Source organism: Corvus cornix, chromosome 1 (genome assembly GCF_000738735.6).
Source record: "Corvus cornix cornix isolate S_Up_H32 chromosome 1, ASM73873v5, whole genome shotgun sequence".
Taxonomy (NCBI): Eukaryota; Metazoa; Chordata; class Aves; order Passeriformes; family Corvidae; genus Corvus; species Corvus cornix.
The window spans coordinates 87,089,629-87,114,780 of NC_046332.1; the positions used below are offsets into that span (position 1 = coordinate 87,089,629).

The following is a 25,152-nucleotide window of genomic DNA, read 5'->3' on the forward strand; positions in this document are numbered from 1 at the left end:
GCCACCTTTCCTGCGTCACAGAATTCATAATCACTAAAAAAATTAGGTTGGAAAGGACCTCTGGAGGTCTCTAGTCTAAGCACTGATCAAAGCATTATCTTTGAAGTCCGATCAGGTTGCTGAGGATTAAGTCCACTCAAATTTTCAGTATCTCCAAAGACAGAATTTCCACAACCATCTCTAGGCAGCTGTTTCACTGCTTACTCTCTTTTATTGCGAAAAATCTTTTTCTTATAGTCAAACTTTTCTTCACTGCAACTTGTGACTATTGCCTCTTGTCGTCTTGCTGTACATCTTGAAAAAAATCTGGCTCCACGCCCCCCGTAACCTCCATACAGGTAATGAAAGACAACGATTAGACCCCCGCTCCTAGTCTTCTCTCCAAGCAGAACAGAACCAGATTCCTCAGTCTCTAGTTATATATCACATGCTCATATTGGTGGTACTCCTCCGAATTCACTGCAGTTATCAGTATTTCTTTCACTGAAAAGCCCAAAATCTGACACACAACTCCAGATTTAACTTCAGAACTGTTGAACCAATTGGAAGAATAACTTGCCTTGATCTGGACTGTGGTCTTGCTAATGCAACCCAGTATGCTGCTAGCCTTTATCTCCACAAGGCCACAACTGCTGCTTCATGGTTACCTTTTAGGGTAAGACTTGAGGGTCCTGGTGGATTACAAGCATGTCTCCTAGCCAGTGAGTCCCTAGCCTGCCTGGTTGCATGGAATTAATTCTGTCTTATGCTCATGACTCTGCATTTTGCTTTGTTGCATTTCATTAAGTTTCTGCCATCCCATTCCTACAGTTTGTTGATGCTCTCTAAAGGGAAACCCTGCTTTCCAGTATATCAACTGTTCCCTTTTAAGTCATCCACAAACTCACTGAAGCTACTGTCCATTGCATCACCAATGTCCATGTTACTAGTGAAGACATTAAACATCTGACCCAGTATGACCCCTTCAGAAATGCCCCTTGTGGCCATTTGCTAGTTTGACTCTGAACTGCTGACCACTGTGGTGACCAAGGTAGCTGGGCCAGTACTTCCCTCAGCCAGCAGCCCACTATCCAATTCATATCTCCCCAACTCGTCTTCAATAATGCAGCAGGGGACTGTGCCGAAAGCACTACTGCAGTCATGGCAAATGATACCTAATCCTCTCTTTTGCATTCAGAATCCTCATGAGAAAACTAGGTGTCATACCAGACCAAGATTTTTTTTTAAAATTATTTTAAACTTTTTTACTCACATTTGTGTTAGATTAACACAGTTCTTTAGGAAAAATATTCACCTAATTTGAAAATCAAAATAAGGAATCTACAAAATCTACTGGTACTTCATGGCAGTTATCCTCAGTCTCTGAAAAGTGGTTTTATTATAAATGTCAAATAATGTTAAAAGAATATTTAAATTTGGAAGTCAAGCTCTCAGATCACCTAAATTTGGCTTTCACTGCACAACAACCTTTCCAAGCTACATAATGGTGTGGTGTATTTTTCAAATAAAGGAATATTGATTTAGGAAGGAGGCCTGCCTGTAATCCTCTTCATTTATTGCAAAAATGGAGAGGCAGCAAAAACACACAATAAGGGGCATGCAGAAAGAATGATTTTGTCACTACAGCAACCACACTACTACACTGGAAACTGGATTTTGCAACTACTGTTACACAGGATCTCTTTGGGATGCTAATTAAACCAAAATTCTAGAGCTACTTGCGTTTAACAACAGGTTTATAAGAGTCTGACTTTAGACCATAGTTCAGAATATGCAAACCTTTTAATGCAGCAATGAAGTTCTACATATGCCTTATGATCCTTATGCAAGTAGCTCCACAGGATCTTATATAGTTTCCATGGCATATTCCAAATTATGAACATTTCTGGTGTTTTACTTTAATGTATTTTTGGTGGCTCTCAAAAAAAAAAAAAAAAAAAAAAAATAATAGCCATTGTAATGGTGCCATGTTATGTTCATTAATCTTTGGAAAGCAAGACAGATGGTGATAAGCACCAATAAAAGACAGGAATTAATTATTCATTTCATTACCAGCAAAGAATTTGAGTCACATGCAGGAAAGTAAGGAACAGGGTTATGGAGACAAGAAGCAAAAGCCAAATCACTGTACTAGCAGTCTGCAACCTGAACTCAATCTTTTCTGTGCAGAGAATGTGGCAGGTGCCACAGTGAAAAAAGATGGCATGTGATCATGTAATTAAGGACTAAATCATAATATATGCACATAAGAAACAAATCAAACGTCCACAGACAAACGACTTCTTCATTTTGCAACCTTGGGTGACAAGACCAAAGATCTAACAACACTCTTTTACCAGCAGTTTGTGACAGCAACATTTTAGGGGAGATTCTTAACCAAACGGAAAAAATTACAAACCCATCATATTGCCTACAAGAAAATGGGACAGGGGCTTTTTACAAGGGTGCGTAGTGACAGGACAAGGAGGAATAACTCGAAGCTGAAAGAGGGTAGGTTTTGATTAGGTATTAGAAAAAAAGTCTTTATTGTGAGGATGGTGAGGCACTGGAACAGGTTGCTCAGAGAAGCTGTGGATGCCCCATCCCCGGACAGATGAGGCTTTGAGCAACCTGGTCCAGTGGAAGGTGACCTAGTCCATAGCAAGGAGGTTGGAACCAGATGATCTTTAAGGTCCCTTCCAATTCTAGGAAACTGGAGACTCTACATCTACTACACTGATTTTCAGCAACTGATCTACTGAGAATGTAATTTGGTATTCCATATACAGAGATGGATTATTTAATCACTGAGTATTCTTTAATATTGTTAAGAAGAAGGGAAAGAAAAGAGAGGTGGTTGTGAAATGAGCTTCTACTGTAGATTCTGATATGAACCCTGTTGTGCTGAGACAGTGAATTCCCCATTTCTTTGTGCTCAAACTCATGTATCTGTCTATACTCAGTTCTTTTGACTTATTCTACAGTATAACCTTTCAGAAGTAGGATGCAGAACCCAAACACAAGACATTAGAAGAAAAAAATTAAGAGATTTCATACATCAGATTCCATCAGGTCTCTACTGAATGTATACAAACTGTTTTTTCCATCTTGGTCAATATCACAACAAGATTTAATGGTGCCAGTAAAAAAAAGTCACATCTTTCAAATAAAACCACACCTACCATCAGTTTTCCAAGTGCTTAAACACAGGGATGATGGAAGAGATAAATGCAAGCCACATTAACTGCTCTGAGCTTGGCTATCGTCTTTATCAAGGACCTAAGAACAATTTCAGTGAATTCTGTATATTCCAGGGCATGGAGAAACCAAAGAACATAAATTCTTTGTAAATAAAATGTGGACTTTTTTTTCCCCCTTTTGTTTTTATTATTTTCTTACAAAGTCACAACACAATAGATGTTTAGATGGATTAGTTCCAATTTTATGAGAACACTTTTCAATTGACATCTTTCTTTGTATACAGATGACACGAAATATATGCAATACACAAGGCAGGCATTTTAAAAACAATCACATAGTAGTTATTTATCATCCTGAGATGAAGTCTGGTCAACTGGTTAGATATTCAATGAAAGTAACAGAATAATGTTCAGTTTCCTAATATGCCTGAAACTTTCTGAATGGTCTTGGTGAAGTTTCAGAAGGAACAATCCCTAGAGAAGGCAAATCTTCAATATAACAGTGGTATTTCTACTCAGCTGTTCCATGACTTATTTAAGCTAAATCATAATCTCAAAATGCAATCTTTTAATTTTTTTTTTCTCTCCAGATTTTTCATGGCCTTTTTTTCCCCAAAAGGAGAAATCTCCAAATTCAGTAGACCTAAACTTACCTTTCCATGATCCACTCTGGCCGAACTACTTTTTCTCCTTTCAGTTCTTTTATCTTGGCATTTGGAAGATTGGTGGCAATAATGTGAGTTGTTTTTGATCTGGAATAGTACACATGGTATTGGCCTCCATGTAACATCATCAGCCGTCTTAATTCATCAGCTGAGGGATCTATAAAATTAAAACCAGAAATATTCCTGTTTAGTGTCAGCAAATACAGTAAGAAAAATAACTTTAATTGATAAATATGATGCCATGATCAGAAAGAGTGCAAACCATTGCTTTATCCCTGAAAAAAACTTACAAGTTCTTCAAAGAACAAATCAGAAAAACATTTTGCAAGAAATGCACAAAACTGTTTTTGAAAACACTTGATTCGAAATGTGAATATTCTACTTGTTATAGAGGATCTTCCCACAATATGTATGGTGGAGGGCAGGAAAAAAATACTCAAGTAGATGTAATGTTAAACTATATCAAAAAACGCTTTACATCAACATAATACAGAATTAGCTTATCTTTTCACCAGAGTTTGGGAGAATAGTATATACCCAGAAGCAACAGAAAATAGTATCAAAAGGGTTTAGCAACAGCACAGAACTCGACAAGCAGTTAACTCATTCCTTCCTTACCAGGTTATTCGTGAGTCATGAGAAGGAACAAAGAATACCATAAAAGCTAACAACTTCTCTGATCTCCTCAATTGTGTTAAAAAGAGTACTTATTTTGCAAGCAGAGGTGGGGACAAACCAGAAAAAAGTGTTAGCTTCGGAAAACACTTGCAGTGGTGTCGCACAGGCACCAAAAGATTTGGATCAGCACTAACACAATGTCTGAATACTGAATCTAGCACAAGATACTTTACAAAAAAAATCTGAACAATACAAGAAGGACAAAAAAATTTTTAAAGGATACAGTTACAATTCCTTCCTGTCAACTCTCAAAATACGTCTAACACTCCATTATACCTCTAACTTCTAACTAAAAATAGCACACACTTTTTCCAAGTGTTAGCCTTCCTACTCCAGCCTTTTGGACAACCATCTTCTAGAGCTCTGTTTGGGGACTAGCAGCTTGAAGAATACACAAATGTTGGATTCTCACTAAAGAAAGTGCCTGCATTAAAAAACCAATCCAGATGTATTAATAGTTTAACATATCCACCTTACCTTTTCCAATCCGTCTGAGCCCTGTGCTTAAACCAGCACTAATCTATCTCACAGAAGTGCTATGGATCCGTTACATAATAATTACAACATTTCTGGCATAGATCCCTCAAAAAGGCTTCTGGGGAGTTTCCAAAAGGTTATTAAGCTGCTTTATGAAGTAAATAGACGTATGAACATAAGCATGGTAAATAAAAAACCTTACTCCAGCTAACATGCCCTATCAGCCCATCACAGATGGTCCCTACAATGCATAAATGTCTTACCTCTTCTTTTGTTCCTCCTTCCACTATTAGTAGGTTCTGTCTCACACATTATGCCACTCTGAGCAAGGAAACCTTGATGTATTCTCCCAAACATAAATTTAAGCATACAATCTAACCATCACTAATTTGAGAAATTAAAACTTTAGTAAGTGTAGGAGGATGGAAGATATTAAAAGGTTTCATTTCATATAATAAGATCACAGAAATATGGAAAGATCTTCTCCTATTTCTACAAGTTATCTCATGTAAATGATATAGTAAAGCAATATTTATATTCGGAATGTAAATCTGATTTTTTATTGAAAACCTTAATCATTAAAAACAATGGAACATAAAAAACACATACAGTAATTGTCATGTATTTACTTAGTTGCAAATTCATGTGTTTTACAGTTACCTCTACTCAGGATGGTAAACATGAGAACAACACAAAACAGATCCTTAAAAAAATAAAGGTTCACCTGTCAAGCCATTGACGTAGATGGCGACTCCACTAAAGATACTTGATGAAGTTCCATCCCTCTGTTGTTGTATGGCTGAATCTGACCGGAACTGATCCTCCAGTTTCTTAACTTTTGCTGACATATACCCACCCTAGTTTTCAAATTAAAACAAAACACAACCCATGATGCCAGTCTTATTTCCTAATGTTTACATAGAGAAACTGGTCAGTTTTAAGACTGGAAAGGTAAGCAACATTCCTCCAAACTGAATTTGGTTGACACACAAAAGACATTCTTTTTTCAAATGAAAAACAGCAAATGCTCCACCATAAACTCTTATCTACAAGATAACTGCATCTTGTTACCAACATGGCAGGAGTTATTTCATATTTCTTTTTTCTTATAGGAAACGATTCTATATATATAAAAATTCTTATAGAATAAAAAGAAGAAAGAATGGGATGATGCAAATTTGGGTGCTAAATTGATGGCTCATTGCCTAACAAAACAATGTGGTTCCATGTATCTTCAGTTCTTAAATATACATGAGACAGTAGTATTCTAAACATCTATGTAAATTAGGTGCCTCAGTTACTGTTCGTCCAACTACAGAACGTGGTGGAGACAAGCATAAATAGCTTTCAAATTACTTAGTTTATTTTTTAAATGGTGATTTAAAGCTATTCAAGGGTCTGCACTTATTAATAACAAAATTTAGTGATTGTTGTGAACACAGACTTCAAAACCTGGTAATTAAAAACATTAATTATATGTTTTCAAAAAAAGTAAAAGGGTTTATAGCACCCCTTTAGCATGTATCACAAAACTGTAACCCCTTTTTAACCACAGAGCTATTTACCTCTTTAAAAAAAAAACTACTAAGTTTTGAACATACCCATATTCCCCATCCATCGCCATCGGCAGCTCGTTTCCGCCATCCACCCCGCCTCATACTGAAGCTTCTGCATAGGAAGAACAATGCTTGATCAATTAAATGTTTAGCACTATCATCAGTGGCATTTCAATGATGGCACTCCAGGCCATTTACAGATTATCACAAAGACTAATTTTTTCAACCAACTTCACTGAAGTATTTGAGTTTCACAGCCAATCTAGAAATGCAAAACTGCATAAAAACCTGGGTTCCTCAGTTTTGTAGTAATGCATACTGTGGTTCCTGCTATGTATCAAAAACCACACACGCACATTTTGCTTTATTCACCCTGAACATAAAAAACTCCGTACAATGTTCACTGTCCATTATAATTTATTAAATTCTTTCTGTTCTTCATACACCTCCTATAAAAAAGAGGAATAATAAAAGCTTCTTAAATACAACTGCTAACATCCATGCAAAATATTGTCCGGGTCATGAACAATCTTTTATTTCCTATATAATACCATAGACATGGTGTGATGCAGGCAACCACCTCCCGGTATTAAAGACTGGATTAATTTCACCAATGGATTTACAGCTGATTATAAAACGTCCAAGGACTTGTTGCTGTAATGCAATATATCATACCAAAGCAAAAAACCAAAGGTGATCTTATGGTCAGAGAAAAGCCAGCTGTTTAAGTGACCTAGTATGATCTATAGTTAGGTTTGTGATTTGATTCTTTGGGGCTTTTTGTTTGTTTGCACTGCTTAATAAATAAAAAAAATAAACCCAACCAGCCAAATTGCAGTTTTCCTTTATGCAAGACACTTATCCCTAGACCATGAGCTGCACACACCCATGTCCCCAGATGAGCTATTAGTTGGCTAGAACAGAACTCTTGGATAGGAAAATAAATGCTTGGACTGTGGCCAACTGTTCACCGCACCCAAGTGATTCATATTTACTATAGCTGTTGCAACACTGATTTTAGAATATTGATTAATGATGTAGTAAGATCATGAGGTCACTGCCTGCTATTACATCTCTCTCTTTCCAACCAAAATAGTTCCCTAAATAAAAAGACAAAATAGTCTTTTGGGTCTATCAACTCAAAGGATGAGGACAAGACTCTGAAACTAAAAAAAAGTGACTGTCTTAAGTCTTCTCTTTCATTAAACACTTTATTTCTATTCCTTTATCCTCCCTAAAAACCACGCAAAACTACAGTAAATACACAGAAGGAAGTCACCTGTTTTTTTTCTCCATTCTTGCCTGCTTTTGAGTCTCTGGACTATTCACAGCATTAACCAGTAACAAGAGCACAGAAACTTCACTCAGCCTTCAGCTTATCAAAAAGCACATACAGTTGTGGATGGAGATGACAACACATTCTGGTCATTCTCCTTTCCAGGCCTTCTACTGCACTGTTCTGGCAGTGCACTACTGCCTCATTTATTGTATTAACATTCTGTTTCATATGAACCTAGCTGAAAGTGAGTTCTAGCTTTCGTCTCTTAAATCCCTTTTGTCCTAGAGGACCAAGCAGGCATACTCTGATACCCAGTTAAGCCACCTTGGACTGCAGGCAGGTTTGATTGCAAAATAAGACACAGCTGAAGCAGAAGTTTTTCTAAGTACTATCATTTTCATGGACTACTGCAAATATGCCAAATCAGGCAACCACAGAACTACAGTCAAAGCAGGTACCTTGAAAAGACAAGCATCTGTTTTATGCTTCAGGACCCCTACAAACACAGAAAGATCATGATGCACCTGGTTCTATTCTAACAGTTGCTCTTACTTGATACACAACCAACAAACACGTCATTGCAGGTGCAGTTATGAAGATCAATCACATGTCAAGGAGATGAGCTCTAAACCAACATCCAAAACAAAGCAACCCCTTCTCAGATTGCTGTATTTTCTCTCTAGGTACCTGCATTTCTTACCCAGTGACCTATTTCCAAGACATCAGGCCTTCTGAAATTAAGTTTTAGTGGTCTGGACTGTATCTAACAGATACCACAGAACTCTTTAAGGAGCACTGAGGAAAAAGAGAGGAGATGAGCTAGATGAACACATAAAATACAAAATTGACTTTTTTCCTGCAGAGGAGAGTATACACTGAAAATGGCTTGATGATTTCTTTCATAGGGAAAATTTGTATTTTTCCATCAGCTGAAGTCAAATGTAATTCACATCTATCACTTCTGGCTAAGAAATTATTGGAAAAAACAGAGAAGTGTGAGTTCATGAAAAAACAAAAACCATTAATAAAAATGTCAATCTAGTTTTTTTAGATACTACAGATACCAGTGTATGACTCATAAGAGACACCAGAATTTTAACTAATGATTACTCTTTCTCCCTCTTAATAAAGAATGACAAAGTCTTAAACGGTGGCTACACAAAGAATTAGAGGCTCTCTCTTCGTAAGGAGCCACATGGAGAGCACAAGAGGCAATGAATATGAGCTGAACCAGGAAGTTTAATCTTGACATAAGAAAAATATTTTTTAGAGTGAGAACAATCAATGACTGGAATGCAGGGACACGGTAGAGTCCTCATCTCTGGAGATTTTCAAGCTGCAATTGGACAAGGTGCCAGATAACCTTAAGCAAGCTTCCCTACCCATGAAAGGCTAGACTAGATATTCTTTCGAGGTCACTTCCAATCTGTGCTGTTTTGTGATTCTAAGACTATCAAATAGAAAACCTCATAAAAATATAAACTCTTACTCTGAAAAAAACCAAAGACTGTACAAATTGCATACTCTAAATCATCACAACTCCAATCACGCAGAAGACAAGATTTGATAGGTAGTTAACTCTGACCCTATACAACAACCTCCTGCTTAAACTAAAATATTTAATGTTGATAAACCAAAGAACTACTTTCATAAGAGTGACCTTTTCTGAAATCTTGAAACACATTTCCTTTTTATTCAGGACACTGGAAGGTGAGGAAGAAAGATCTCTAGTCTAAAAGTGAAGCCAATTAAAATCAGAATCATGGTTACAGGCCTAGTTTGATTAAAATTAGAAATCAAACAAAACTACTTAGGTCAAGGTGCTAAAAACATGACATATTAACTGCTCAGAAGTCTTCCTGCTCCAGTCTTCCTGGAGCCTCCGAAACTAGAGAAACTAGGCTGTAATGCCTACTTAAAACATCGGATAGTGATTTACCATTTCCTTAGCAGATGCAATTTTTGACTCAATCCACTTAAGCCAGTCCACCTAAATTCTGAACACACAGGTTAGGAACATGGTGCTTCAGTGATTACTAGATGCCTCTGGCTCTAGTCTTCAGTTATTTTCTTAATGCTGATATGAAAACCTGGGAGATCAGTTTCTCCCTTTATAGTTCCAGGAACTGAATGATGAACCAAGTTTTCTGGACTACAGAGAAACCTCACTGCTAGACTTGGGCTTACAGTGTGAATTTTTCCTTGAAAATGAAGGTAACCTCTTACGGCTGCCTTGCTGAAACCTAAGGAACAAATGAGCACAAGAAATATCTTTCACAGGATATATTAAACCACAGGAAAAGTTAAGTAAGATTTTAAACATGCTCACTGGTTCATGAAATAAGAAATGTAACAACGGTATGACGCTCCCCCCACAGGAATCATGATGAAGGGATGAGTAAGAGAAATACTTTGTAAAGAACCTGTGAAGGTGGGGAGTAGATGGGGTGTGAGTTGGTAGAAATCAAGACAGGGGACTTCAAACAGCCATCACAAACAGGCCAATTTCAGACAAGAGTTCACCTTTCTTCTAGGTCTTTCTCAGAGTATCTAACTTGTTTCAGAAGTTTTCTCTGTGTGCACAAATTCAAGAGCACAAATTCACAGAGACTCAGCAAACCACCACAGTTACTAGTTTTTAGGTTATTTCTAGAGCTTGAAGGACAAGCCACAAGGTGACCCTCTGCCCAGAGAAAAGCTTTTAAAATAAAATTGAAATGCTCATATTCTGGCCCTATGAACATAGAGAAATCTTCTGCAATTAAAAAAAAGAATCCAAACAAACTCTAAAACTCCACAAAACCCTGTAAAGATAAAACCAGTACTCCAAGGAACGGATTCCAGTTTTTCAGTGCAAGATAAATAACTTTTCAAGCAAAAAAGTCAAGTTAAAAACTCCTGTGGTCAGAATTAGCATAATTTGGCGCTGTATCTTCTTCTAGACCACATACAAATGACAAAATCTTATCATTCTGCAAAATAGGGTTAGCTAAAATTCAAACTTCTATTGGATGATCCTTTTCAAAACTGAAGCTAAAAGAGAAACAAAGAGTTTTGAAGCTTTGTACATCACTAGTGGCTCAGAAATAGTCAACACAGCAAAGATATGTAACATCCCTTTGAACACTGCTTCATAGGCCTAGTATTATACTTCCCAATCCACAACCACTTAATCCTGTTACTAAAGACTGTTAATTGAAGCCCACAGATCAGGTAATGAAATGAAATGCTAAGTGTACATTCTATAAATTCTATGAACATGTCTGGGTGCATACAAGACTTACAGAGCAAGGAATGTAGATGTGAATATTGATGCTAATATTTGTTTTAGTCTCAACTGAAGCACACACTAAAGAAAGTTATTTCTTAAAAATATTTTAAATTTAGGATGGTGTGATTGTAAGGCAGTGGCTTTCCATTATCCTGGGCAGTTGGGATAACACGGATAAGGATCCAACCTGGACCAAAACCACAGGTATTATGGGAACAAATGGTTGGGAGCACAGAATACAGACCTCAATGACTCTGTAAGAACTGAATATAGAGCCTCATGAGCTTTTTAATTCCAGCACAATACTAGTCCCTGCTTCTGTCATACACTTCAGCAGTCTCTTTGCCAAGCACTTACACAGTGCAGAGGTATTTCTGCTACCTCTTCAAGTAGCCAACTTGCATCTGGCAGAATATAAACTTTATGGCTCTGCTCTACAAGAAAGCGTATGAACTATTTCCAAAGACAAAATGAGGCTGCACTGTGACTCAACAAATAACCCTGCCACAGCTGTGTCTAAATACATCACACAAGTAATGTTCCATCCAGATAATCCAATTTTAGGTAACTGAAAGCTGTATGGAAGTGTAACACACTGTAACAGCTAGTCTGCACTTCTGACCAGAGCAGACATGCTGTCAATGTCCTCTGATGCAAAAGAACTTGATTTATTTAACACACTCAACATGACACAAGCCTGTATAGAAAGTGTAACTCTAACAGAAATATGGGTGTTTCGGGCCACTGCTAATGAGTATCAGAATCTTGTCCTTGAACTGTAGATTGAAACCATCCTAGCTCAGCAGGGCTTAAAAGTTTTTTCCATCAAGTGGGTATTTTGTGGCTTGTTTGAGTTTCATGCCTCTACATTCCAGCTGCCACATCAAACTCACCACTCTACTTGGCACTAGTCTTCAAGTTCTTTGAGCAAAGAACTATCTTACATGTTTACACATTTCTCAGCACAAGAGAGTCCTATTCTTGCCTGAGTCTTCTGGAAAAGAACTGCTGCTACAGGGTATAAAACTGTTTTCTACCACATATTGGTAAGTTCAGAATCCAGCAAAAAGAACTGACACAAAAAGTCAGAAGCTTTTTAAAAGATACTATATGTTTAAATGCCTGTGATTTTAGACAATTCAGAGTTAGCACTACTATTCTGTATTAAAATTGCTAATTAGTACATGGCAAAGCAATTGAATTTTATTCTAGGTGGGAAATGAAATCTCAGGATGAAGATTTGTAAGATGTTTGAGTCAAATTGTTAGCTGACTGCTACCAAAAGGGATGGTTCTGCTCTTCAGCCTCTGCTGGCCTAACAGGCTTCTTCCCTTCTTCCCAACCTCTACACTACTTCCAAGCATGACCCCTGTGTTCACACTGGTGCTATGTGCAATTCAGATCACTAAATCAACAGAAAATTGACAGGATTCTATGGTTTAGCTTCCTGCAAGTTTAGCCAGATGAGGTGACTTACAAAAGCATGAGATAAAGCCAAAGCAGACAGGCAAAAAAGGAGGAATGGATGGGATCTTAAAATTATATTAGCAATTTCTAGAAACCAACTTTTGGGTCATGGCCATACCTAAGGGCAGTATAAATGTAGATACAGAGCTGCAATGGCTGGCTACTCTTCGCTCAGTAGTGCTGCTTATGTTTTCCCCCCCCAATAAAACAGAGATAGGCTACCTCACCTTTTCCATAGGGTAAGGGTTTTAAAAAAAGTTAAAATCAAACAGCTCCACATCTTATGCCACCTGTCTCCATAGGATAAGCACTCCTAACTACAAGCATATGACGTTACAGGGTCAACCAGCAAGTCCTATTTTGCACTTAATTCTTGATGATATTTAAATCAAGAGAAACGAAATTAGCTGAAGGATGCTTGAAATAACAGCTGTCCCCAAAAACACCCAACACCTCCTCCATGTCCTGTGAGTAAAGATAAGAGTGTAAATTAGGAGAGAACAAACTTCAAAATCTTGGGCAATTTAAATATTAGAAAAAAGAGTTAGTATGAGAAATTTAGAAATACCATTTGTCTAAAATATGAGTATCCATGGCATTGCTAGAAAGGTGAAATACCATACATCTCACATAAAACATGGAAAAACCCCAGAGTCCTTAAAAATCAAATCCTTATGTGCAGATGACTATTCTAAAACTATGTTCTGTGCATACATTCATTTGAGCTCGATAGCACAGAAATGATGCTCTGAGAACCTTCGGTTCAATCACTCCCCTCAGAAAGAGATGTTGGAACTCTTTGCAAAACTAATCCAGTTTACAAAATTACCAGTTTTGCAACTTAAAATGGTCCTTATTTCAGATCAGTTTAGTTTACAATCATAGACTAATACTTTACACACAAGTAACAACTAAGAAATTACAGATTTCTTTTCCTGGCTAAGTGTCACAATAACACATGAAGCAGTTGTACAGCAGGTAACTGTTTATATGAGCTGTACAAGACAAAAGTCTGTATCTTTTCACAACTAATTTGGGAGTCTGGGACAGACAATTGTTTTAATTGTCACAACTTGAGGAAGCATAAGGTCCAGAAACCAGGATCACTGTACAAACCACACCAGCTTTGAACAATCTGTTTTCAGATTATCCTTTTTGCTTTTATACACGGCCTTTAAGATGGTTAATTTTTTGAAAAATAGCAAGACAGATTTAACTTGAGACCAATTGTCAATTCCCCTCTAGGAATAACACTCAGTGGCAGCTACACTTAGAGCTTGTCACAAGTAGTGGTTTAACTTGGTTGAGTTTTTCTTCTGCTTACAGAAGACTGGCCTTCAGTTTCAACATTTCTGCATTTCTCAGTAGAGTCATGACTTCCCCAGCCCCTTCAGAGTTCTTCAGTGATGAGTAGCTTTTCTTCACAAATGTTCACTGCTATATGTAACCATGTACCTAAAATCACATTTTAGTTCAAATATCACTTCTTTGACACAAGGGCTCTTAGTGCCACAACACACTGATAAGTTTCAGCAAACTTCATCTACTGGCTTCATCATTTCTTTTCTGTGCTTAAATTCCTCTGGGGCTTCAACCACGAGAGGACTTGGCACAGTCACAATCTTTATGCCAGCTTCTAAATGTCTAAAATCCAGAGTAAAAACCATTAAGCAAAATCAGAATAAGAAGCATAGTTTGTGGAATTAGGACTCTAAATAGCAACACAGTGAATGGATTGTAAATGACCAAAAAGAAATGCTCTCTTGGACTTCAGTATCTAAAACAATAAACAAGATGAGCTTATGAGCTGGGTAGTCTTCCTTCAATCCCCTCTGTTTAGCTATCTATAGTATTTGAGAAGAGAGAACTATGTCTCTTTTTTCTTTGAAAATGAAGTCTGGGATGTTAATTTTCTACCTAATAAATGAACAGAACTTGTTTAGCAGGTTTTTGGTCTGGGCACTGGATTGTATGACAATCCAGTCCCACAACTCCTGTCTTCCCCAAGCAGCCTATGGTAAGGCATAGGCCAAGAAGTCAGTAGGCAGCATAAGTAAACCATGATCCCCACTCCCAAACAACGAGAAGAGTTACTGCTGCTGAATGATTTAGGACTTTCTAAGACTTTCCAGTCACAACTGAAACACCCTAAGCTAAAGAAAAACTTAAAAAGGCAGAAAAAGTGAGTAAGTGGGGGTATAATTATTCAAAAATAAACAACTGTAAAATTTTCATGACGTGACCAAAGCAAGGAATCTGTGGATGTTCTGAATTTAGTAACATCAAATTCAGAGGAACTGTGCTTGTGAAAACCTCTGACATACACTACCTTCAGCTTTCTCAGACTTCAGCCCAGGAGATGGGTGAAATCCTTCAGAAGAGACTACATCTTTTTGATTGAATTTAGGTATTTGACTATACATGTGTGTATGGGTATCTGTATGTATGTGCACACACAACAAACTGATCTTCACTGCTGACCAACATGAGTGCTCGCTACCCAGACTGACCACTTTGGCAGTAGCGAATGGCATAGAAACAAATCCCCGCTCTGGGCCAGTGCTGTAACCAATGTAATGAGAGGGTACATGCAGTTTAACAACGTCAAGCATAAGGTGCTGCACCTGGGTGGGGGCAACTCCCAGAATCAATACAGGCTGTGGGATGAGCAGATCAAGACCAGCCCTGAAGGACTTGGGGGTGCTGGTGGACGAGAGGCTGGACATGACCCAGCAATGTGCACTCACAACCCAGAAAGTGTTATCATACCCTGGGCTGCGTCAAAAGCAGCATGGCCAGCAGGGTGAGGGAGGAGATTCTACCACTCTGCTCTGCTCTGCTAAGACCCCACCTGGAGTGCTGCATCCAGCTCTGGGGTCCTGAGCACAGGAAAGACACAGGGCTGTTGGAGCAAGTCCAGACAAGAGGCACCAAGGTGATTAGAGGGATGGAGCACCTCTCCTATGAGAAAAGGCTGAGAGAATTGGGATTATTCGGCCTGGAGAATTGTGGCCTTCCAGTATGTGAAGGGAGACTACAAGAAAAAGGGTGAGAGACTATTTACAAGAACATGTAGGGACAGAACAAGAGTGAATGGCTTCAAACTGAGAGTACATTTAGATCAGATATCGGGAAGAAATTATTTTCTATGAGGATGGTCAGGCACTGGTACAAGTTCCCCAGAGAAGCTGTGGATGCCCCATCCCTGGAAGTCTTCAAGACCAGACTGGACGGAGCTCTAAGCAACCTGGCGTAGTGGAATGTGTCCCTGCCCATGACAGAGAAGCTGGAACTAGATGACCTTTGAAGTTCTTTGCAACCCTGACCATTCCATGATGATTCTACGATGAAGCTGGGGTTTTTTAGGAGACACACCTAAGGCAGTTGTGCTTTACGGTCAACGCAATGTTATCACTGAGTAAGTGCTGATCCCGCCAAGCTTTTCAGGGAAAACAAGAGAGAAGGCATCCACTTTGCAAACGGTAGATTATGTCAGATACTAAGGAGGACTCTTCACTCACATAGGGGCAGCAAAACTCTAAGAAATCAACAACTTTACCAGCAAAAGCACTGATAACTACAGATTCAGCATTGAAATAGGTGGATTTTCTGTTCATAGCAGCTTTTGAATGACATTAATTTTAACTGACATTGCGTAGTCAAGTTCCCAAATGCTTTTCTGACATTGCCTTTGAAACTCTCAAAGCTGCAAAATCTTTTTTGAAGTAAAATCTTCACAACATAAGGCTTCTGTGCTTAGCCTTGAAGTTTCAAGTTTCTACTCAAGTTTTCTACATCTTTTGTAAGACCATGGATACTACTTTTTTTCCATCAACTCAGGCCAACAAGACTAGGAAGAATCAGATGAAACTAGCAAGTGGAGAGATCAAAAGAAATGGAAATATTTTTTCATCTATTGCCTAGTTTATTTGAAGATTATCTGACATTAGATACCAAGGATTCTAAAAGTCCATATCTGTTGAATAGATAAATGGAATAAAAAGATACTCTATTTTTTTAAGGTAACAAACTACAGAAGCTCAGAACATAAAGGGAAAGTATCTTGGTATATTTGTTTATTATTAACAAAACAAAGTTCTGATCTGACCCAACATATTATCAAGTTTCCTCCTAGATTCAGAGAAAAATAAAAAGAGCACAATGTTTCTGTGTTTTCCAGGAAAAATACAGTTCTAAGATCTTGGGACAGAACAAAAGTGCTCTAATTCTTCAATTTAAACTCAAATCTGAATTGTATTCTTGGCCTGAAGAGGTCCTACATTGGTATTTTAAGCACCTCTGATATAAAACCAACAATGTTACACTGCTGCTTAGTGAAGAGAAATCAATACAAAATGGCTACAGAGCAAAAATGGCCTATCCCAAGCAAACAACACTTGTAAAACTTGGGTTAAAAATCAACTATAGAAGTTACAGGAATCATTATGAAAGGACAACACTTAAAACTTCAAATCAGCCAGAAATTACAGTAAAAAAATCATTACAGCCTTACGTCTCCCCCGCTATTGGTTTATTAAGAGGATTCTTGGAACTGCTTACCAAATAACGGAATTACAGCATGAAAATCAAGGAATGTGACTGAAAAGGCACTATGAGAGGCCTATGCTCTAATGTTTCCTGAAAACAACAGGGAGATTCAGAGATCAGGAACAGTATCCTTTCAGTATAGGTCATTATTTTAGTTCTTTACTTCAGCTGGGAGTTGCATTCAATAGCACAGAATGGTAAAATACACTCACACTACTTGGAAAACTGCACTAATCATTTACCTTACATGCCATAGGGTCAGGGGCTTTCCTGTTGATAAGAATTACCAGCAATTCCATTACTTCCTTTAAAAAGCAACAGCTTCTAGGTTTCCGAAATGTCTTAAGTGGAGTACAACCATTTGTCCAAGATGTTGACTCATCGTGCCCTGAACAAACACCTGATCTGAGACAGCTCAAAGAGGTGAAGTCATGAACATGGTGGACTGAACTTTATTTTACTTTGGACATTCACTGACAACTAGAACCTGACAAAATATACTATCAACAGTCCCCAGGATCCTGCCACCACATACCTTACCCTGCCAGAAGACTACCAATCTCTATGTTAATACGGAAAAACCTTAGAGCAGTTCTTGACCCTACTCTGCACAGGTTCAGCACTGGCTTTCCTGCTTTGGCATTCAAACCAATCCACCTGCATTTGCAAGAATGGCTCTGCAAGGTACCTGAGCAGTGTCTTCTCCTAAGAGAAACCACCTTTCTCTTTTCAAGGATTATTTACTTTCATAAATCAAGCAGCTGAAGAGACGTGCATTAATTCAGGGAAACCAAATAAGGAGGTTACAACCAAGAACTCCATTACACTGGAACTTGGTATTTACAGACAGCCAGTAACAGAAAGCAAAACCAACAGAAGAGTTAACCACAGCATGGCTAAGCTTTACTTCTGCTAGTAACTGAATTTCAAGTCACCAGGTTCAGCACTACTAAATAGGTAGAATACCAACTGGGAAACCTGAAACTTTGAGATAGGAAAGGAGTTGCTTTCCCCAAAGGCTAACACTGAAATTCAGGGACCACAGTCTGCCTAGGTATTTAAAGCAAGGAATATGGAATATACAATCCTTGCTATGGGTATACCAAACTAAAAGTATCTCCTAGGGGAATTTCATGGCCACAGATTCCTTAGCTACAATAGCAGGAGTCCTTAAGTCGATTTTGAAATAAAAGCCACAGGAATGGAAGTTATCATTACAGCCCAGAATTTAAAGCTGTTCTGCACACTCACCTCTCTTCTGCTGAAGACTGAGAAAGAACCGTTTCCTAATTCTGACTTCTATCTTAGGAGCACCAGATATTCCACATGAAATACAGAAGTGAGGGGATCACAGACACGGCAGGCCCTCTTCCCTAACAACATTTTTGTGTCCAATTAAAACGCTGTCTGGTTTCCACAACAGTGCAAAAAGCTGCTCTCGGGGTAGAGCACTACAAATACCTATCTTTTAGAGAAAGACACTTCCACAAGTACACTGTAAGATACGTGTCTGAGAATTCCTTGTGATTTTTGTCATCGCCTTATGATTTGCTCTCTTACTTCGAACTTTTTATGTTAACTCCATGGCCACTTTCACTTCTATTTGTTTCCATTTTTCTCCTCATTTTGCTGTGCTTAGGTAAACACGTGGCACAATCCCCAAATTAATCTACATTGTATTCTTGAAGAAGGGTTTCAACATTTGGATATTTAGCTCCCTTGTTGTATATATACACCAGGCAAACCTCCTAAGAGCTGACAGAGATCTCAGTGATAATAATATACCCCTTTAATTAAAAGAGAAATATGTTGAATTAAAAAAACCCAAAACATTTCTATGAAACAAACAATAGCTAACAAATTAAACAGGGAAAGTATGTGGCAGGGTCAGGCAAGTTATTTTTTTCCTGCTTGTCCTGCATTATTAAAAAAAAGATCTGTGTAATCATATTAACTTTTTTCTACCTACTCAAAACCAGATTTCATTCTTACTTTTTTTTAATCTCTCACGTAAATGAAAGGGATGGTAGAAAGATTGAAAATTTGCCATGAAAATTCTTTCAAGAAGTCATGTGGGTCAAGGGATCAGAAATGACTAATGAAAATTGGCACTCTGTTACAACACACTGTCACTGCACCAGAACAGGCTGTATGAGAATGTATGTGCTATTCAGAAAGATGGACTGGTGCTAGGTTTGAAGGGCCCATTACTAAATAATGTACTGAAAACACACATACTGTACACAGAAAAAATGTTCAACCACTTCACAACTGAGGCTTGAAATATACTGATTTTTTTTCCTATTAGAGCTTTGCTTTTAAAACAATCTTTCTTCAAGTAGTTAAACATCAGTGAGTCACAAGGTAGGTATCTGTACTGTGCCTCTACTAACACTGTCCTACCAGTGACCTCCAGTGTGACAGCTTGGGATTATTTACTAACAGGGATTTGGTACATTATCCAGCAGAAGAAATGGACTGAACGAAAGACCAATATGGTGGGAATGGGTAATAACTACATGCTTGAGGCAAGATAGCAAGGAATTTATCAGAGATTTAGATTTCTGTCTGATCTTGGATTTCATTTGTGTTACATGTCATAAACCTTAGTAAGACAGGACTATTCCAGAAATAAATTTTAGTTGTAACTTCTTGCAACTAATGGTTATTAGGTAACTGTTCAAACCAGCTCTATTTGAGCAACAATTGCATCTAAATGAGTAAAGAATCCAGATAATAAAATTACAATCCCTTGGTTTTGCTTCTTTGAATTATGGTGCCAAATTTGAGGACGTGGATTTTAGATCAAGATGCATAACAAACATCAACTCATCTTTTCATTAGGACAATTATTAACACAAGCAGAGTATTCACAGGCCTGTCATTCTGAAGACTGTGATGTTCATTTTAAAGCATCAGAAATAATGGATTATTACAGCACACAACAGACTTTCTACCAAAAAAACAAACGTGCTGGTGATACTATGTTCCTCTTCCTTCTTAGGGTTAACATGCCATTAGGGCGCATTTCCCATCAGGGGCTTTCAGCTCAGTATCCCAGGTCAAGTCAATAGCAACTGTATAGCAAAAAGCATCAAAATCAGACGAGGAAGGGATCAAGATGGGAACACATCTGTCCCTCAGTGTTGGTAAGCACGGGCTTACTCATCAAGCACAGGTCCTTCCTCTTCCCTTCAGCACACGGGTTATACCCAGCACTATTGCTCAGCAAATACAACTTGTGGCAAGCACTACGGGAAACCGCAGACAAGATACACGCTGCTACAGCGCGGGATGCATTCCAGAGGGCACGGCCGCGCCAGGGCTCGGGCTTCCCCTCTCCTCCCCCTCCAACCTATTTCCCTGCAGTGACCCCTCAGCGCTAGCAGAAAGCTGTGGCACAGCCTCGCTCACCCCCCGGCTCTGCCTGGGGGACCCGTGTTGTGTCTACAGCGCAGGCCCCATGTGACAGACACAGATACAGACGCACAGACAAGACAGACAGACACATGCACAGGTGCGGGGAGGGGCGGGGGACCCGGACACGCGCACACCTGGCGCGCACCCGCGGCGTCTCGCGGGCCGGGCGGGGGCGCGCACAGGCGCGCGCACAGGGGTCTGTCCCCGTGTCCCCCCTCAGCCCTCCCGCGCGCGGGCAACCGAGGCCCCCACGCGCCGGTTACATAACGCCGCGCGCCGTTCCCCTTTCCCTTCCCTTCCCCCCCGTTCCCGCGCCGGGAAGAGAACGGGAAAGGCCCAGGCCGCGGGCCCAGGGAGGGGCTGTGAGGCAGGGCAGCGGCTGCGGGCCCTGCGTCTGCCTCCAGCTCCCCCTCCCTCTCGCCCTTCCTTCTCCCCGTCCCCGAGCCACCCCCCACGTCCACCCCACCATGGGGGCCGCCGCGCCGTGGCGGGGAAGACGCCCGCTCCCCCAGCCCCGCCACCGCTCACCTTCCGCCGCGTCCCAGACACACATTCCCGGGGGCACCGCCGCTGCCTCCTGCCCTGCCGGGCCGTGTGTGTGCGTGCGTGAGTGTTGTATGTGTGTGTGGCTTCACATCGCGGCTCCCCCTCCGGCACGGACGGACGGACGGACGCACGCAACCGCCACCTCCTGCCCGCCTTCTTCTTCTTCTTCTTCTTCTTCCTCCTCCTCCTCCTCCTCCTCCTCCTCCTCCTCCCCAGCGCCGGCCGCGCTCTCCTCGCTCTCTCTCGCTCGCTCCCTCCCTCTCCCCCGCCTCGCTCGGTGTCCCCGGCACGGCCCCTCCTCCACCCCCCCGCCCCTTCCCGCGCGCGCGTCACGGGAGAGTCTCGCGCCACCAACCCGCCGCCGCCGCGCGGTCAACAAACGGCGCGCGCCGGGCCGGGCAGGGCCCCTGGGCAGGGGCGCCCCCTAGCGGCATGCCCGCAGGGAGGGAAGCGGCCGGCGGCCGGGGGGGCGCTCGCACCGCGGGCACGTGACAGCGGGGAGGGGCGGGGCGCGGCGCGGCGCGAGAGCTCGCGCGCCTCTCCAGGCGCGCGGGTGGGCTGTTGAGGGCGCGGGGCGGCGACGCCCCCTGGCGGCCGGCTGGGCGCGCCGCAAGCGCGGGCGGGCGGGGATTTTGTAGCGGGACGGGAGCGGAGCGCCGCGCCCGGCACAGCCCGGAGCTCCCGCGGCCGGGGACCGCCCTTCAGCGAAGAAGCGGGTGGGGAAGGCCCGAGTAGGGTTGTGGCGGTGCTTGTCCCCACTGCGTCCACCTTCCGGCCGGGGACCCGGGAGAGGGGTCACGGCCCAGCCCTGTCTCTGACCAGGTTGGGTCCTTGGAGCTCAGCCAGATTCAGGCCTTGCCACCCTCTCTCTAGAAGGGATTTCTTCCACAGAAGAAGGGCCTGCTTGTTTCCCTCGTGTGCTGGATACAGGAATAATACCCACTGGTTCCTCCCATGTGATTCTGGATTTTTAATTGCAGAATCACAGGCAAAGATCTACAGATTGTCAAGTCCAACCTTTAGCCAGTCACCACCTTGTCAACTAAACCATAGCGCTACGTGCCATATCCAGTTACTTCTTGAACACCTCCAGGGATGGTGACTCCATCACCTCCCTGGGCAGCCCATTCCAATGTTTAACAACTCTTTCCATGATGAAATTTCCCCAATGTCCTACCCTGGCACATCTTGTCCTGTCAGTAGTTGGCTGGGAGAAGGGAGTGAACCCCCACATGGCTACAACCTCCTTTCAGTACACTGGGGATACTCTGAAGTGTCCATGGGGGAGGCTGAAAAGAATGGAAGGCCAATTGTGGGGGAAGACATAGGGTATGTGGAGATCCTTGTATAGGAAAGTAGGTGTAATAATGGTATGGGAATGTAGGGGAAATAAGACAGAAATACTTAGAAACACCAGTCTTATTAATTGTGCTACTTACATAAAAATTACTACTTACATATCCTAATTCTGTTATATGCAATTTGTTACATAAATAGCAAATAGCCCCAATCCTACAACTGTGTCCACATAAACAGATCTGCTAGGAGTCCCCACTGACACTAGGCAAAACTCCAATTTGGTTATAACCACATCAGTCTGATGGACTCAGACCCATATGGACTTAGTTTCAGGGATGAAGCTGTCTGTCACTGTAAGACAAGGGCTTATGTAAAACCTTCTTTTCTCCATCTGCACTGCCACAGTTGTCCTGTTCTGTGAAAAATGTTGCAATTTTGAATACTTTTTGGCTCTACTTTGAGTGATAAAATAAAAAATTAATGAATGTCCAGCCTTCTACCCATATCTAGTTACATATTGCTCAAGATATCCAGGTAGGATAAGGAAAACTCAAGTTCAGGTCTGTGTCTTTTGGATGAGCACCAGCTATTTTAGCCAGAGTGTGGTTTCTGTATTTCACTTTGAGAAATATTTATAGGAAAACTCTTAGCACCTTCATGAGAAACACCCAAATACTGGACTTTCACTTAGTATTTTAACAAAACTCCTCTTTACAATGTGGCTGTTTCCTGCCAGAGGAAAGCACTAACTAGAATTTTCACCATCTTTAAGTCAAATTTTGGAGACATTGTGGCTGGCTGCTTTCAGTCTAATTTTTATCAGCAGTTATATTACCTGCAAAAAAAAAGTTCTGAAAAATACTGTTTAGAAAATTTCTGTTATCTAGAATATATCCATTTCACTGGCCCAGCATTTTCCAGTTTTGCCAGGAAATGACTCCACCAATCCCAGTCCTTGCCAATCTGGAGTAAACTAACTGTTAACTTGCAGCCTAACTGCATGACTGGATATGTGCATTATTTTTTTCTTACAGAGCTATTTCTCTAGGGGGCAGTTGCGGAGCAGAAAGGCAGAAAGACAAGTGGAATAGGGATTAATTTAGGTTAGCAAGAACAGCTTTAAAATGGTTAGTCAATGATTGTATTTTATTTTTAAATGGAAACTGACGTATAAGGAAATTATAAGAGGAACCAACAATTATTTAGAGAGGCATGTGGGGACAGCTATTTGTTTTGTGAAATATAGCTGGGGTAAGAGTTAGCAGTGAAAAAACCTGAAATAGCCATACTATCAGCAAAGAATACATACAGTTAGTTAAAATAGGCCAATATTAGTTTAGGAAGAAACAGAAAAATGAATTAATGTTAAAAAGAGGATAAAAATAGGGAAGTCTAGGAAAAGGGCCAAAAAATAACAGCAGTAAGTTATCTTACATCTTTTAATGCCCTCATGCTGTAATTCATCTTCACCAGCAAGCTCCTGAACTGACAGAGAAAAAGGTTATAGTAGCCAGATTGGGAACTGGGTTTATTGCTTAGTCATTGGTAAATATTTACAGAGTGAAGCCTGGTTCAAGCCTGCTGACTTCAGTAAAAGCATTCTTGCTGTCTTCACTGAGTTTAGAATCAAATCTGAGGATGGGGAGAGAGGCACTAGGTGTTCAGTGGGACTGAGGTTTTAGCTGGGGCATCTCAATGAGGTGTTATTGTTGACCTGCATTTACCTATAAATCTCACTTTCTGAGTCAAAATCTGCTCCAGCTTACAAAAAGTATGTTTGATGTAATTTCAGTAACTTTAGCACAAAGGCATTTCCAGGTGAAACTCGAGAGGCTCAGGGTCACGCAACTTGCAGCCTAATATAGGAGGCGTAACCAAGCAGTGACTGTGGCCGCTATGACCTCTGAAGGCTTCTGTCATGACATCTCTGGGTCTCATATTGTCAGGAAGGGCACGTAAAGCCACCAGTGGAAGATCCCTCTCCATGCTGATATTTCTGTGTTTTCTTTCTAGTCTCACGTGCTTCCCAGGGCAATGCTGGGCTGTCAAGTACACACCAACGCAAGGGACAAAGGAGCACCAATCTTCCGGTTTTCCACAGAGGAAGAAAACTTAGCTTGGGCTAGGCTGTTGCTTGCTGTTTTGCTGGTCTGAAGGTAGTTATGTTTAAAGGGCAGAGCACTTCCAATTGCTTGGTCTAGCAGAGCCAAGCTGATTGTATAGCAGAAAGTGTCTGTCACCTTCATGCCATTTCCAGAGAGGGTCCATAAGGTGAAACTGACAACCAATTGCTGCTCACCGCTTTACCATGGCAGTCACCGGCCTGCAACTTCTGTAAGCCGCCGTCATGACAGACAAATAACCAACTGAGAATAGCTGCAGAGGACTTTTTCCTTGTCATGTGGTAGAAAGGTCCTTACTTCTCACTCTGTAGTTCTCCTGGTTCAGGAGCTCTTGGAAGGATGACCTGTGTCAAATTCACGCTGGGTGGGTTCAACTCAGGTTCAGTTCTCAGCAGTAAACGCAGAGGTGATTTTTATTCAGGCAGCCCAGGAATGAGAATAGGAGACACTGAATTCATCTCCAGATGTTGGCTGGGCTCTCTGGACCCTTTCATACCAGCAGGTTCAGCCTTATAATTCATTCAGGTGTTTATCTCCGCCCAAGCTGTTTATCTCCTGTACTGTTTGAGTACAGACGTGCCTTATCCCCAGCGCACCCAACGCGGCTGCCCGCCAGTGGCTCAGGCTGTGGCCGTCAGTGTGGT

The 25,152-nt window shown here is 40.8% G+C and overlaps 1 protein-coding gene across 2 annotated transcripts in view; it reads right to left on the minus strand.

Moving 5' to 3' along the window:
• Positions 1-21,257, minus strand: part of REV1 (REV1 DNA directed polymerase) — a 56,189-nt gene extending 34,932 nt beyond the window's left edge. For both annotated transcript variants that reach the window (XM_039548622.1, XM_039548632.1), the window contains exons 1-4: positions 21,069-21,257; positions 6,601-6,667; positions 5,724-5,856; positions 3,833-4,001 (exon numbers count right to left, since the gene is read on the minus strand). In XM_039548622.1, the coding sequence (XP_039404556.1) occupies positions 3,833-4,001; positions 5,724-5,856; positions 6,601-6,657 (359 nt within the window). In that variant the 5' untranslated portion in view covers positions 6,658-6,667; positions 21,069-21,257. The remainder of the gene's footprint in view (positions 1-3,832; positions 4,002-5,723; positions 5,857-6,600; positions 6,668-21,068) is intronic.
• Between the last annotated feature and the right edge of the window lie 3,895 nt (positions 21,258-25,152).